This window comes from Dunckerocampus dactyliophorus, chromosome 11 (genome assembly GCF_027744805.1).
Source record: "Dunckerocampus dactyliophorus isolate RoL2022-P2 chromosome 11, RoL_Ddac_1.1, whole genome shotgun sequence".
NCBI classification, from domain to species: domain Eukaryota; kingdom Metazoa; phylum Chordata; class Actinopteri; order Syngnathiformes; family Syngnathidae; genus Dunckerocampus; species Dunckerocampus dactyliophorus.
This window is the reverse complement of record NC_072829.1, coordinates 27,553,142-27,570,247: the sequence shown is the minus strand read 5'-3', so window position 1 is coordinate 27,570,247 and position 17,106 is coordinate 27,553,142. Positions and strand designations below refer to the sequence as shown.

General features: G+C 42.3%; 1 protein-coding gene across 2 annotated transcripts in view; it reads left to right on the top strand.

Annotated features, from left to right (window-relative positions):
• Positions 1 to 17,106, top strand: part of LOC129189430 (protein diaphanous homolog 1-like) — a 103,473-nt gene that overhangs the window by 22,395 nt on the left and 63,972 nt on the right. For both annotated transcript variants that reach the window (XM_054791036.1, XM_054791034.1), the window contains 5 exons: positions 730 to 845; positions 4,957 to 5,021; positions 7,741 to 7,920; positions 9,831 to 10,358; positions 14,322 to 14,436. In XM_054791036.1, coding sequence (XP_054647011.1) covers positions 730 to 845; positions 4,957 to 5,021; positions 7,741 to 7,920; positions 9,831 to 10,358; positions 14,322 to 14,436 — 1,004 coding nt within the window. The remainder of the gene's footprint in view (positions 1 to 729; positions 846 to 4,956; positions 5,022 to 7,740; positions 7,921 to 9,830; positions 10,359 to 14,321; positions 14,437 to 17,106) is intronic.

The window sequence follows — 17,106 nt, the reverse complement described above, 5'->3', positions numbered from 1 at the left end:
TGGACTTTGACATGCTTGTCAAAGATAGGGATTACATTTTAGAGAGGCTAATTTGCAGCTTTTTAATTACACTAGTGAAAAGAGAGCCTAGATGGAGAGCTAGGTAGACACGGAGGGAAGGATGTTGAAACAGATATCTCCAACTCCAAACTCCAACTGCAGTTTTTAAAAAATTACACCAGGTGTCTCTCTCGCTCCACGGATAAATCTTCAGCCGTGCAGAAAAAAACTCCCAAAGCTCTCACACATCACAGTGTAAGCAGTGTAGGGGTTGGAGTAGAGAATGTGTTGGGCAAAGGGAGGGTGACTAAGAGAGATGGCAAGGTAGGCAGACAGAATAAATAACATATGGCAGCTTGTAATGGGGTCAAGGGATAAGACCCCTCCAAAATGGAGTGTTTGTGAAACTGACTTGATGAGACACCTCAGTATGGCACTTATGTACCAATACACGCACTGCCAAACTGTAGACTCAACAAAGTGCAACTGTCATTGCGACGCACACGTCAGACAAAAACAAAATGTCAACGCTTGCTCCTTTTTTCACTATAGGCCATGGTTCCAAGCTGGGCTTGTGAAAACAATAAATTGTCGTAATTGTCACGAGAGATCCCAGAATCGTGTGCAAAACCTCCTCCATTGGCACCCTGTCTTTCTGCCTTTCCCCCTTCAGTCATCCCATGTTTTTCCTGATCCATTTCTTTGTCAATTTGTCTCCTTTTCCCTCAGGCCTCAGTACTACAAGTTAATAGATGAGTGTATCGCTCAGATCGTGCTTCATCGGAACGGAGCAGACCCTGACTTTAAGTGCCGCAACCTCAGGGTCAACATTGAAAGCTTAATAGGTGAGGAAAAAAACACAAATCACTTCAATTCCTCCACAGTACGTATATTTCGGTGTGATTTTGATTGTGAGTTGTAACCTGATGAGTTGATAGACATTTTGAGCATCTGTTGCTTGTGAGGTGTAAAAAAAAAAAAAAGAAAAGTGTAATGTCCAGACAACAAAAGTTGTGCATTTAAGGGTGATTTGCACCATCCTACATTTTCTTTCTGCAACTGAGTAAACTTGTGAAGCAGCTCAAATACACCACTGGGTGGTGCCAGAGTGTACTTGTGTGTACTCCGTTATATACCTTTTATAAAGGAAAATGTCAGTGGTTCATTTTATACAAAGCAAACAAAATGGCACATGGAACACTATATTATTATAATTGACACACGTTGATAGATTCACTCAGATCAGGGGTGTCCAAAACTTTTTCCACCGAGCACCGAGGGCTGCATACTGAAAAATCCAAGGATTACATTTGTTAATCCAGCCCATTTTAAAATATATTTAAAGAATACTCTGCATCTCGACTTTTGTGTTATTAGTGACAAATCATATTATAGGTATGAATGAACCTTTTCTCCTTATATTGCACTTATTTGCTGTTGTTTTGGTTTTTTTTTTTACAAATATGCTAACTTGGTTCTCATACATTTTTTCCCTTAATATTATGTCGCTTGTAATATTTTGACGTTATTATTGTAATATAGGTTTTTGCAAATGTATTCTTTTTCTCGTGTTATGTTTTTAGTCTTTAATATTTCAGCTCTATACTATTTTTCTCTTAATGTTATGACATTATTTTCTTAATATTTTACATTTATTCTCATAAAATTATTGCTCTTTTTTTTCAATTTTTGCTGTAGTGTTTTTAGTATTCCTGTTTAATTGTACAATTAGTCGGGGTCCAATAATAATAAAGGCGTGGGCCATGAATGGACCCCGGGCCGCACTTTGAACACCCCCGCATTAGAGCATTGATTCTCAAACTCCGAGATGAGTACCACTGGTGGTACGTAAGCTCCATTTAGTGTCATTTGTTTGCCACAAAACTGCGAGTACAAGTCACATATTCAAAGCAAAGTATAATGTAAAATTAGTGATGCTTTTTTTGGAAGAATTCCAGTAGAATTGTCTATTTGTATGTGTAGCTGATATTGTCTTCATAGTTTTCTGCTCCACCTCTTTGACATCGTCATGGTATCCCTGTTAAAAATAGTTAGGGGCACTGCCAAGCTTAATTAGTGTTTTGTCACTTTTCCTTCGCCCACGAATCCCAATCAAGAAGAAGGTGGGATATCCAAAATAGCCATTGCAACATGTAATTACCGTTATTAAATTGAAATGCAGATGGTGCGCCGTATTTCTAATTAGATTTAATTAACAATGAAGGAATGTGGGATTGGCATGTTTTTTTTTTTTTTAGAATTGTAATCTAGTAGCAATGAGCTTTTGAGCTATTCCTTCGAGGTTGTGAATGCTTCAGGTGGGAAAAATTGCACCTTTTGACCCAGGTCCTTGAAGTGTGGACAAGAAAAGACCTGTCATAGTCGAGGCAACGACTGCAGTGGAGGGGCAGGCAGTGTCTCCAGAGTTCAATAGTCCTTATGAGCAGGTCTCCGTTGTTCACTGGAGGAGGCTCTAATTGCACTGCTTCTAAATGCGTACACACACACACACACACACAGCCTGTCTGGCCTCCTTTAAGGCTGCCAGAGTTATTATCAGTGGAAAGCAGCCCAATTCTGCCCTGCATGCATTATTTAGTGTTTTTCTTTGAACTCTGAAACTCAGCACAGTCCCCCCTCCCCAAACGTTCTATCTCCCTTAGTGCTCTCTATTCGAAGTTTGTCCCATTTAGCCCTGCCACCGTGACAGAAGAATCCCTCCTCTATTATATATCCAATAACCGTGTAAGCGGAAACAAATACACACACTGTGTGTGGGTCGCATACTATATTTTGATATTTTGACAAAATACTGTAGGTTTCCCATTCTGCTCTGCCTTACTTGGTATGGATTAAAGTTGCTGTATGTCACTGGTTCAAGACTACATTTTGTTCAACCAAAAAGACCACCACTGGCGAGCATATCAGGCTGTATTACCAATACAGGTGGTCCTCTGTTTACGGTGTTCCGTTTTACCGTCATTTGGTGGTTATGTACACGCTCCAATAAATTAATTCAAAACTTAACTTTGGTCCGCAAACACGAGACTTGCTCGAGAACTAGTTACGGCGCGGTGCGCCACGGATGAGCACACCATGTGCAGCTCACGTGCAGCCACACTACTCGCAACACTGGACTGTTGTGACCATAACTAGGGATAAAGATGGTATTGTAACGTCTACCCAGAACAATGTCTTTATTGCAAAAACAAAACAGGCTATTGTCGGCCGAACCATGCCAAAACAACATCAGCAAATTCAACTGTCTTCTGACGGTCAGAAACGACATAACTCTTAACGAAACTGCCAGGTTACTGATCCTCTGAAAGTGACAGTAATAACAAAGCGGTGTTATTGGAGTGACCTAGGAGTTCATTTAGGTGGAAGATCCGGCTGACACCAAAACTTGACTTACATCACAGTCCAGGAACTCGTACGTAACCCGAGGACCACCTGTTGGGGTTTAAGAGAAGAGATTTAACAAACAAATGTCTATATATGTAACAAAGTAGAAGTTAAAGTGCTCATGACACCAAAAAAGTTTGGAAAAAAGCAATAACAAAATGAAAGTCCTCCCTTAATTAAATATTTTTTTTCATACTCCTGTCACAGATAAATAACTATGAAGTAGTGAAATTAAGTGGTGATTTTTACACCCTGCTTAGCCGTAAGGCTGCATACTATGGAGCATATTACTGTAGCAGGAGAAATTTGGATTGACCACCTTGGCATGCTTTTCCACAGTCTAATGTCTTATGAACGTCTTATGTCCATCTGCGGGGCAGTGTGGAAACACTTTTCCCCCGGAGTTTCACGAGGTGAATGGAGTCTTTTGGAAATTTGAACAAGCTTACTCTGTCTCCTGGACTGTTCCAGCAAAAAAAAACGTTTTCAAAACAACAAGCGGGTATAATATAAAAAGAAAATATATATATAATCAAACAACAGAAATTGACCGAGAACCGGAGCATAAGAGGGAATGCACTGTAGTGAACAGCAACTTCTGGGTGAGCCTGTCCGGTGCTCCGCGTCCTCCAGACCTGCAAAAAGTAACGAAAATTTGTAAAAAAAAATAAAATAAAATAAATAAATAATAATAAAAAAAAAAAGTCAACATTCGAGCACACTTCTAACACAGGAAATATGCATTTCAATGTTTTTCACAGCGGAAATAACAAAATTAGCATGTGTTTGGGTGTCATGAGCGCTTCAAATCTTGTAAATATTTTATGCAAAAACTGGGGGTTCTCTTAACTGTGTTATTTTTTGAATAACAGAATAGCCCTTATTGCCAAATTCATATGTAGCTGTTTCCAAAATTATTATTTTAAGTGGGGTTTTTTATCATTGCACCTGAAAGTTTTCTTCCTGGTTCAGCCCCACCCACAGAGTGGTACCAGTTGGGGACGCCTGCTCTAAGCGGCTGTTTCTTTTCACCCGGTAGCCATGCTGTCATTGTAAAGGGCTTTACTCCCCTCTGAAAGCATTGCTTTCATTGCATTTATATAATTTTCCTCTCTATTTGAAGTCTTTACAGCCCGCCTGTCATTACTATCTGTTTCATCCAGCTGTCTTTGATCCAGCTACTTTGGGGCATTCATCTTCATGTTAATTAGCTCTTTTACTGCACATGCTCAACAAGCCCTTGAGCACTGAACCACCTGTAGACCCTGCAATTATACTGTTAGAGCATCCTGCTGGTCAGCTCGTCCTTCTCACCTTGTTCTCAGTGATATTCACTTCATCAAGTATACCTGCTAATTCACATGTCTTGCATTAGGCATCAAATAAATGGTTGTGACCAACACTTTACTATATGAGAAGCTTCCACAATAAGTTTGCACATCTTCACTTTAGTCCTTCATAGACAGTGTTAAACATGTGGATGTATTTTGCCTGTTTCCCTACCATCTAACCTTGTTTGCCCTTCTGCCCATTCATTTGGTTTGTTTACAGACAACATGGTAGACCAAACTAAGGTGGAAACCAGTGAGGCCAAGGCTACTGAGCTTGAGAAGAAGGTGAACCACATACAAATGAATGAATTTATTTATTCACATTTTATACAAGCCTTTATAATCATAAAGGCTCAGAAGAAAATGGATTCTCCTCTAGTATTATGCAGCCGGATTTAATAACATTTTGTGAGGTTAGTGTCTGACTGACATGGTATGACAAATGAGAAAGGAAAAAAAGGAGGAATAGAGGGCGATGAAAAGAATGAGCGTGCACACACACACACACACACACACACACACGTTTGACAGCTATCGGACACAAAAATACTCCTAAAGACCAGCATCACATATACTCGCACTCGCATAAGGGCGTAAATGCCTTAATTACGGTGTGCTGCTACTCTAATGTTTCTGCCCTAGTGACGGGATAATTACAGAGAGCTGAAACTAGCCTTCATTCAGACACACACAGGATCATATCCATTGTACAAAGTCACACACACAAGCACACATTGTTTGTCATGGGCCTCCCACACATATTAGCGCTAGTCGTTTGTGATGGGGTGATTGTAGACTTTGTCTTTGGCAGGAATTAGGGATGAGGCTGTCAGGAAGCTGACAACCAGCGTAAAGGATCTGCTCCCTCCAAAGTGAACAACGATGTATTCATGTATTTCTCCATTCCTATTTGGCGAGTGTACAAGAAGAAGTGGAAAAAAAACAGAGCCTTCCATACTGAAAATTCAAACCATGGGCAATATATAATATGAAAATGAAATTAGGAGTAGTAATAGATGCTTCCAAGTCTAAGCTATCGAAACCAATGGCAGCCTCAGACGTTGATGTGCACACTGATTATCAAGTGTTGAATTGATGTTATCTTAATGCCTTCATGTTCCAACGGTGGGTTTTACTCCACCCCTATTTGCGCACCAAGGCATGTTAGACATCATTTGAAAGCTTATCTCGCGGAGATTCAACTGATATACACTTGTACCTCGGTTTTCATACGCCCCGGTTTTGTAGGATTTGGTTTTCAACTAAAAAGATTTTGTATACTATCTGAGTTGTCATATGGTCAAGCATTGCACCGAACAATCGAGTGCCCCAAGGAATCCTTTGCGTTGGTGACTCAGTGTTGTGTTATTAATACACTGTGTGAGTCCAACTGTGTTCATAAAGTGTCTTTATTACAAAACGTGCATATTAGCTAGACTCAACTTCCACCTGGAAGTCATTCTTCCCCAGCTCCGGCACCCCTCTCTGACAGCATCACTGGTTGATTTTGTAGTTGTCTACTTTTTGTATTGAGTATGGCTGCAAAAAAAACAAAACAAAAAACATTGTGGGGCCAAAGAAACTTGTGACAGAACTTTGATAAGGGAGGTGAGAAAAACTTTTGAATTCAAGAAAAAAGTCGTCGCAACACACGAATGTGGTGTCCATTTGGCTCTCTCTTCCCTCCCTTGCCGCTCATCACCGTCTATGCCAACAGGAGACTTTAATAAAAGTAAAATGGATGTTAAAAGTTGGCTTATCTATTCCATTCGTCATTTATATGTATGTTGCGTTGTTTTCTGCATGTAAAACAGGTACCACTGTGCATCATTCCGGGTGCAAATTCTAAATGCAGGCACGGCAAACACTACTGTTAGACCAATCTAAGTACCACTTACCATTGAAGCCTCACAGTATTCTAACTGCTAATAAATGGTCCTGCTACATGGCAAAGATCCAGTAAATTTACTTGAGCAAAACAGTTAGTCCACACTAAGCCTTATGTTTATAAAGATATACAGTCGTCCCTCGTTTATCACGGCAAATTGGTTCCAGACTCGATTGCGATAAGTGAATTTCCATGAAGAAGGATGCAATATAGAATATTTTCATAGTTAGAGCATAGAAAACCAGTTCATTCAAGATTCAAGAGTTTTATTGTCATATGCATAGTAAAACAGGCAGTTATACGCTGCAATGAAATTCTTATTCTGTTCATTCTCCCAAGAAGAGAAAGAACACACAAGAAAAAGAATAAGAACATAAGAAACATATGTACCAATAAATTAAGCAACAACAACATGACTTTCTAAATCCAATTTGACCATTATTAGAGCCCTATAGACATGAAATGACACCCCTATAGTCACCTCTACTCTCCTATTATTCTTTGTTTACAACACATTGCTCAGCTGTAACGCGCAGGCGACTGGATCACTGCAGGGACAGAAGAGATGGCCGCAAGCTACCAAGCTAACTAGTTAGCCTCTCCAATTCACTTCTTCTAAACTTAGTGTTTCAAACGGAGTGAGGAAGAAGGACAAAGTAAGAAGCCAAAACCTTGCCACTTCCACACAGAATGGGAGGAGAACTGGGAGAACTATGTCGGTCATGCCTTGGCTGACTACAAATGAAGGTAATCTAAACTATTTTTAAGATCAACCAATTTTTGTTTATTTTCCGGTGTAATCTCATCTTCCTCAATGTCATTACCACTCAAATAAAAAAAAAAATCACCTTATCTTCCAAAAGGGCCCCAAACCATACCTCCACTCCAAACTGTTTAAACTTCACATTTTGTTTGTGTGTGACTTCTTCGGCATTTTAACACAATAAAATCCCGAAATGCTAGGGGGTTAGCGTTCTCGTATTCTAGCATTCTTAACACTTGCTGCCTTATCTATATATTATTGTAAATAAACACACTGTGAAGCTACTGCAGTAATGAAAGTGCATTTCTTTATGCCAATGCATAATGACTCAAGTGTCCCTTTTCTTACATTAGTTGGACGCAGAGTTGACCGCGCGCCACGAGTTGCAGGTGGAGCTGAAGAAACTTGAGGGTGACTATGAGCAGAAGCTGCACGACCTGAGCCAAGAGAAGGAGCAACTGGCCTGCTCCAAGCAGGAACGAGAAAATGAGAACCAGGGTCTGCAGCAACAGCTCAGCACTCTGCAACAACAGGTACATGCAGTACATATACACCTGTCTTTTTTATTTTATTACACAGTGGCAAAGTCAGAATTTGCTATACCTACAAATGTACATGCTTGGAAATCACTTATAGTCTGTAACAAAGGATTTTCTGTGATATTATTATGCACAATGAAGTCCACAGACAGACTTAAAATAGTCTCTTTTTGGCCTTGAATATGCATAGAGCACCGACCATGGGTGTACAACTGCAAGAAGTGAAACTTCTTGGTGTTGTGTTTGCAGACGTGTAGCTGCCAAATATCTTTACACAACCACCTAAACAAAGTGAGACCCTGCGGTATGAAGTGATTTGCTCAAGTGTAACTAGAATGGCTTGAAAAGCGTGGATATAACTGAAAGGATATGGTGAAGCAAGCTAAATCCATCCGAGATTAAGAAGCTCATTGAAACACGGAAAAGTGGGAAATTGGGAGTGCAACGGATGACTGGAAGGACAAGAAAGGAACATGATGGATGTGGGACAAAAATACTCTTATATATCTGTCTGAAATCCCATTTAATTGTCCATCATGGTGAATTATGAGGAAGTATGAGGCTTTATGTCGCATTCTGTTGACAGTAATTTGCAGGCACCCGGGGTAGAGACAGAGGGCTATAGCTGTAAGACTGCAAGAAAATGTGTCACCTGCACAGGTTATGAAATGTAATAAGCACACCAGATATTCTTCTGTAGCTGTTATGACTCAGGAGTAGCTGTTTTTCTACAAAATGGCATCACACATTTTTCTAGATAATTCTTGGTGGCTCACATAAAAATGTGTCCTAGTGTGAACATTTTCTTTTCCTTTTTTGTGTCAGTCAGTGCCCTGCTGCTTCACCAGCTGGACTCTGCTGCACTGTGACACCCAAACTTGAACTTGCTAACATTCCAAGTGACCCAGAACAATCTGCTCCCATGCCCATTTGTGCGTGCGCCTGCGTGCATGTGACCACATGAAGATGTTCCCATGTGTCATCAATGTCTCCCACCTGTCGCCAATTCATTTAGACTACAGTTTCCAAAATGAGATTCATCCAAGTTTCGAGTGCCGGCAAAATTAATCTTCTTTCCATTCAAAAGCCTGAACACGCATACTCACAGAGTTGTCCAAAGCATCGACATCAAACAGGCTTCTCAAGCTAAGATGGCCTCCCCTTCTTTCTGTTTGAGACACTGCCCATCCAAGATTTCTTGTCATGCAGAGATCCCTCTGTTTGATGCGACGCCCAACACTTCATCTGCTGCTTCATTAAGGAAGCTTGCCTCAGAGGCCCTTAAAGTCTGTCACTGTCATTTTTCAAAGTCTGATGAAACAACACAGGGGTTTCAAGCTGCATATTAAACACATTCTGTTATGTGAATGTGGAAAAAACATATACACACCTTTGCACATGTGTTCTTAACTTGCGTAGAAGGCATCTGTGTTATCTTGCTCAAGATCATTTTCCAAATGTTTGTAAGACGTTGAGAATGCAACATCGGTGAACATAGCGTAATGTTTGTAGACAGAATATCTTTCTATTATTATACCATCAAATGGGTTTTTACCTCTTCTTCTTCCTTCATCTTTTTCATACTTTTAACTTTTTCTTTTTGAGTTCCTTTGAGGAATTAATCCCACGCTATGTTTGCTATATGCCTTGTCCTCCATTCTCCTCTCATCTCCCCCAACACTCAGTCCTGCCCAGACTTTAATCCCTCTCTATGTCACTCTGTCTCCTTCTTTGGTTCCGCCTAATCTAATCACTTTCTTGGCATGCCTATCACTTAGACATGGCGGAATTTGCCAAGAAGTAATGTGATTTAATGGAATATAAAGCAGACAATGGATCATTAAACAGTACAATATATGTCTTGACAATAATGTTAATTATGTCACTTATTTCCTTTGCTTCAGATTGACAAGCTTTCTAAAGATCTGGAAGAGGCCAAGACTAAAGTGGTCACAGTAACGGTTCCTGTGCCAACACCTGGTTTGCCACCTCCACCACCTGCCCCTCCTCTCCCCAGCCAAACTGGGGGTATGCCCCCACCACCGCCACCCCCACCCGTACCAGGATGTGCAACCCTGCAGCCACCACCACCACCTCCTTTGCCTGGTCAGGTCGGCATGCCTCCTCCACCACCACCGCCTCCCTTACCAGGCATGCCAGGTCCTCCACCACCCCCACCTTTGCCTGGCATGGCAGGACCACCAGGACCGCCACCTCCGCCACCCTTACCAGGGATGGGACCTCCTCCGCCTCCGCCACCACCTGGCGGTCCTGGTATTCCTCCTCCTCCGCCAGGTCCTGGCATGCCTCCACCGCCGCCGTTTGGCATGGGTGGCTGGGGTGCCCCTGTACCACCTCCATTGCCTTTTGGCCTCCAGCCTAAGAAGGAGTACAAGCCTGAGGTGCAGCTGAAGAGAGCCAACTGGAGCAAGGTCATATATTAGTTCCATATATTCAAACATTTTATCAGGCAAACTTGCTAACTTACTTACGAAAATCAATGTATGTAATCGTTTTTTAAGTACAGTAAGGTACTTCTATTGCTAATGTTGCCAAACAAATTCTTATGCCACAATAAGCATGTCCGGTTCTATGATTATCATAACACTTCCATGCACGGTCATGGTTTAAACCAGTGGTTCTCAACTGACTTGGCTGCGGGACCACCATGACCCTCCAATGACTAGCGGCAACCCAAATTGTGAACATTTTTGAATGCAAAGTTATTCAATATCATAATTACATTTATTGATTATTTAGAGGGATTGTTTGCAGCGGTTACGCAGCTGACGAGTGGGTGCTTATTTTTTAACGTGTTGCAAGCATTATATCCCGCCCTCTTCTGCTTCAAGCTGTAATCTACGCCCCATGTAACACACACGTGTAGGAACCTTTGCTAAGCGCTGTCGGTGTCATTTTGAGCCAGCTGCAAACAGTCCCTTTAATGAAAAGACATTAAAGTGCAGTTAGAATTTGAGGTACTGCAAAATAGCACAGTGTGCCAGCACAAAACAAGTTTCACGATCAGTTCAGTATTAACGTTTTTATCCACAAATCAAAAAACTATATGAACAAAAAGTGTGTAAAGGTTTTCAGTGCATGTTATATCCGGGGAGTTGAATCAGAGCATTTGCACATGGACCTGGATGAGAAGTGAAACAAGACGTGAAAAATCAAGCGAATCCAGTTGCTCTGGTTCAACACTCAGTAGCTAAGCGTCTGTGTAGGCTCTCAGTCGTACAGGAGTTGTCCATCGAGGAAAAGGCTTCTTGAGACGTCATCTGTATTTCTGTGTAGAAGGTGTCGGACGTTTCGCTCCTCATCCGAAGAGCTTCGTCAGCAAACTAATAAGTGCTGGTAGTTTAGGCCTTAAATACAGTAAGAGTGGGCGGAATTGGTGTGCCAACACCCTCCTCCTATTGGTTCGTTACACTAAGCCTGGGCGGAGCAGTGGTATAATCCTATCCTGTTATTCACACCTACGATAAAAGGGAAGTGTCGCTCCCTGAATTGGGTATGAACGACTCTGATACTGGCTTGTTAGCATCTATTGTTCTGGCTCGGCCCTGCCTTCACCTCATTTGCAAGACTAAGAGCTGTGGGTTTTGGTCTCAGTAACCTGCTGAACACAGGGTCCAAATTAAACCTCAAACCACCATTCCGATTCAATGATGGGTTCTGTTGTTTGACAAAAATAGCTTCCTTTACTCCTCTTTCAAACCATCTGTTTTCTTTGGCCAAAATCTTTACCTCGCTGTCCTGAAAAGAGTGATTGGTAGCTTTCAGGTGTAGATGTACTGCTGATTGAGGACCACTTTTATCGTAGGTGTGAATAACAGGATAGGATTATACCACTGCTCCGCCCAGGCTTAGTGTAACGAACCAATAGGAGGAGGGTGTTGGCACACCAATTCCGCCCACTCTTACTGTATTTAAGGCCTAAGCTACCAGCACTTATTAGTTTGCTGACGAAGCTCTTCGGATGAGGAGCGAAACGTCCGACACCTTCTACACAGAAGTACAGATGACGTCTCAAGAAGCCTTTTCCTCGATACTCAGTAGCTAAGTTTAATAGGATAATAATAGGACATTTCTTCCATAGACCAACCCTCTGCCTGGGTCAGTTGTTTGAATTGGGCATGAAAAGCCTCCCAATACAATCATACTGTACTTGGTAGTCTTCATTGTGGGTGGAATTTGCGCTCGTAACACAACGTGAGCTTTCACTTTATGCCGCACTGTTCTCCAGTCGATATGTAGCTATCTAGCTGTGTGTCGGACGGACGGCACGTTAAGTTAAGTCCTAGATGTCTTTCCCCTTATGCTCGAGGTTGACCAAGTAGCCCATAAACATGGCACGCTCCTCGTGCTGGTGTAGCAAGCCAATAGCATCGACACGAGGTGCATCCAGGGACATTGGGAAATAACTTTTTTGCAAAGCCCGGCGGCAACACAGCAGTTCACTCACACAATCACCGGTTTAAACCACAGGTTTTGTTTGACTTTTGAGACATATTTTCCAGAATATTTTGGTTAAACCCCAAATTGTGCCACTTTTGAAGCGTTTTTGAAGCTTTGGAGGTTATATTATCATTGTATTTCATATTTTCAGTGTTATTTCGAGGTGTTAATTTTGACGGTGGGGTTTTTAGATTGCCCAGCGTGTGGTGTGTGTAGATGCATGAGTGAGTCAGAGCTTTAACAGTGAGGTTGAAGAGCGAATTGCCTTGCATACTTGTATCTTATGACTATCCTTCATGCTGTGCTCCTCCCTCTCATCTGTGATGGTTAAAACATCAAAATGGCCCTCTGTCTTCCTTTAGCCCCGAGCTACTGTTTAATGGCTCCAGCAGACTTCATCAATGTTTAGCGCTCTCTCTCTGTCTCTGTCTCTCGTTTGCTCGGTCTGGCGAATGTTTGACGAGGATGTCACAGAAATTGCTTTTTAATAAGCCTTCTTCTTGTAACAGCACCACTGAAAGATAATTAAATTGCAGCTAGAAAGGACCGTATTCTTTTTGTAATTTAAATTAACTTTTTTTCCAACTTGGACTCAACCTCCTTTTTGTGAGCCCTCTCCCTTTTTTTTTTTTTTTTTGCAAGATCCTTAGCTCGTCCTTGTATCACTTTCTCTCCCCCCACGCTGTGTTCTCCATGCTACTACACCCCTGTCCCTGAGGCTTTGTCCAAAATGAAATGCCTGATATCTGTAAATGTACTACCAGTGATTTCACTCTTTCCTTTGCCTAATGAGAACACTCAGAAAGTGATGGAACCACATACAAAGTTAATTGTAACTTGTGACCAGAACAGAAAGGGGGGAGGTAATAGAGAACCCAAGAAGCCTAGGTCACTATCGGATGTACGATTTTTTTGACCTGTGCGACTTGTGGAGTTCCCCAAATTGATGCAATTTTTAAAATTTTGTTTGTGAAGATCATAGTTATGGTGACCATGGAGGAGTGAGATCACAGCGCACACAACATAGAACCTGTTAGACGAACGTGCGTACCACGCACAAAATCTGAGGCTGCTCAGATGTACGGCTGACGCTTCATTCGTACAGCCAACGCACGGAGGTTGGAAGACCAACGTCAGTCAAACTTGCAATAAACATACTGACTTTGCACTCCATGCGGGCTGTGGGCATTCCTGCAGTTTTATATACCCGAGTATTTTGTGCGATTGATGCAATCTTGCCATATGGGAAACACACAACCGACTTACGTGACACGCATGGAGGATGTATGAAATATCTGAACGTCCACTAATTACACTAACTATTTACGTTTATGGGGTGCACGTGTGGCGTGCAACACACATACGTCTGCAAGTGCGACGTATGAAAACAATGACATTTTGGCCAAAACTGACACCAGCAAAATGTATGAAAGACACACATTGTCCATAAGGGCGCATGAAGATGTACAAGTGCGTAAGTTTGTCTTTCAACCTGAAAAAAATGCAAGGGCCCGTAGAGTTGACATGACATAGAACCTCTGCGGCCAGTCTGCGACTAGTCTATAGCTCGAAAAATCAGCACGTTACACATGAGGGGGTGGAGAAAAGTACAAGAGTCTTTATTTCATTAGACTTCCGTGTGAAGGTCTGAAGCTAAAGCTGCTTTGTGGTGTGCAGATTAGTGAAAATGATTTCTTGTTTCCTCTCTTCTTCCTCCTTTCAGCCATCATTCCTCCCTTCCTCTTTATCCGCGTCCCCTCCCTGTACTACAATGCCCTTGCCTCTTTGTATTACAGCCTCACTGTTTCCAGCACAATTTGGCAGGTGCATACATAAACACTATTGTGGAGTGATGATTAGTTTCTGAAACGGAGGATGAATCTCTGTTCTCTATTACCCTATCGCTGTCTCACTGGTGTCACTTTCTCTTTTAGATTGGACCCGAAGACCTCTCTGAGAGTAGTTTCTGGACTTCGGCCAAAGAGGAGAAATTCGAAAACAATGAGCTCTTTGCCAAACTCACCTTGGCCTTCTCCTCGCAGACTAAGAGTGAGTGTGCAGCTGCTTTACATATACTTGCTATCATCATTTATGTGCAGTCATCTAAGGAAATGTTTTTCCCTGCTTTTCACTTGTCCCGCATTATGCCCTCCCTCTCTCTGTCTCTATCTCTCGCTCTCCTTCCCTGATCCATGTATCCATTTAAATCCTCCATCCCGCTCTGCCTCCATCAGCTACTAAAGGTAAGAATAGCCGGTATCAGACGTTCATTCCATTTTTTTTCCCCTCCTTCTCCTCTGCTTAGAGGACAAGCTGCACATTTACATTACTCCTGAACACCCTGTCAAAATAATATCCCCGTATTAGTTCATGTATGAGTCACCACACATTGCCTGTGTATGGGATCATCCTCTCAATGACTTGTGCAGAGTGCTGGATCAGATAAATTTGCACTTTGGGGGATGGATGGGGAACGATGGACTCCGGGCTGAAGGTGGAAGGAGAGATAAGGAGAAGGTCGCTGATGCCCTTCGACGTGCCACCTGCTGTCCTGGCACAAAGTGCTGACACAGGGCCCTCCGCTCGCACGAGCACACCTGTCCAATCCCATCACCTTGTCCCAGTGTCACCCAGCCTTCTGCTCTAACTCCTCCATATTCATATCATAATGAGAACAGGAACAATGCAGACACTCTGTGTGAGTGTGTGAGCGAGCGAGCAAGTGCGTGTGTGTCCATGTGACCTTCGTATACAGTCACGCACACACTTGCGAACGTGTCATGAATAAACAAATGGCACCTGTACTCATAGCCAATTCTGGCTGTTGATGTCAGTTAAAATGTCACCGTTGGCAGCTGTCCCATCTATACTCACCTGTATGGCAGTTGTAACGTTCCCCACTCACACCTTAATTTGACAACCTCCCCCTCCCCTTCCTTTCCCATGACCCATATACTGCCACTTTCATTTTTTTATAGGGAAAGACTGCTGCCTATTCCAGATGATGTCTAATAACCTTTTCTGAGAGCTGACTATAAAGACACTGTGGCCTTTTCATAGGCTCACACCTGTCTGTTTGCCTGCCTGTGAGGATGTAATTTATTAGTGTGTGTGTGTGTGTGTGTGTGTGTGTGTGTGTGTGTGTGTGTGTGTGTGTGTGTGTGTATGTACGTGTTTGGCATCTGAAGTCTGTATCTGTGGGGTCATAAATATTGAAGTCTTTATACATGGACGAATTAGACCTTGTTGGAACCACGCTTTCTAAATTGGTGAGGTTTCATTGAAGATCTTGTGTAAGCGTGCTTTATGTGCTTTCAGTGCTAGTGTGCTTCAGCACACACTTTCTCTCTTTGTATACATGTCCATGTGGCCGTGACTGTGCATGCATACACCTTGTAAGCAGAGAGCTGCTATATGCAGAGTGACCTATCACCCTTTGTCTATTCTATTCGTACTTAAACGTACCTCTCAAGGCCTAATGCATTCGTTCCGACATTCCTATCTTCCTCCTTATCCCTCACCTTTGGGAGGTTGTCTTCATTCTTCTAATCCTTGTGGTGCTCTTTCTCCTGCTTTCATGCTTCCCTTTCCTCATTACGCCACAAAGGAAGACAGGCACTGCACGGCATCACTCACCCCTCCTGACCCTTTGTTCTTTCCATCAACTGCCAAGCAGTGTGCACACCCACACAAACATGCATGCTGGGGGATACAGTGCTCAGTGCAGGGTCTGGCTTATGACCTTTTGCACTTCGAAGCAGGGCAGCGATGGTATCGTGGCAGTCACATCTACTGGCTGAAGGACATCCTACATTATGGCGCGTCTATTTGCTTGTTATCCACCTGACTCAATACTCAACACATCTGCAGTTAAGAAATATTACATTTTATCATCATGGAAAAAAGGAGAACATACTATACAGTATATTATAGATTTCTCTGCCAATTTATTAAAATTATTCATGGATAGTTTTCCCCAAAGAACAAGAGCAAGTCCTGTTGACAACCTCTTAGGTCTGGTTTGCACCACTTAAACAACTCGGCGGCACAGAGCATTCATTATTTGGTGTTTGTGTGTAATTATTCTCTTAGCGTCTAGAGAGAATCCATCATCACGCATTTCCTAAACGTTGGGCAAATTGTGTGCGGTATTATGTTGGTTTAATTCTTCATTTAAATTCTATTAATATGTCTGATCTCATTAAGCCGCCGCTGTTGACTTAACACGCATACACACTCACAGATCATCTCCCGGTGTGTTCCACTCATTCAAAGACGGAGCGCACGCATTATTAGCAATATGTGTTTTGTTCTGTCATTAAACCGAGTGAGGTTTGGGAAATTAAAAATGCATACAGCTATGCGTTTCATCGGGTGGTCTAGAACATTCTTAGGCTTAATTGCCGGCTTCCTGCAGGCTGCTTCTCTCTGCAACATTGTATAACTTTGTGTGACTTTGGTAAACAATATTTTCATGTGTGCTTTGTGGGTGTAAAGGCCTGTAATCAGTCGCCTGCTGTGACCATATGTAATAATAAACAGCCCAGTTCACATCAGCACATGTGGCTACAAGGCTTTGAGTGCTGTGCTTGATGTTGCAGACGCCAAGCTGATCCCTGCATTTTTCATTAAGTTCCTGGATCCTAATTCCTCTCTCTTTAGGGTTTTTGTCTGGTTTTGTATGTCGGTCTTCTCTGCATCATTCAGCGTAGCGATTAT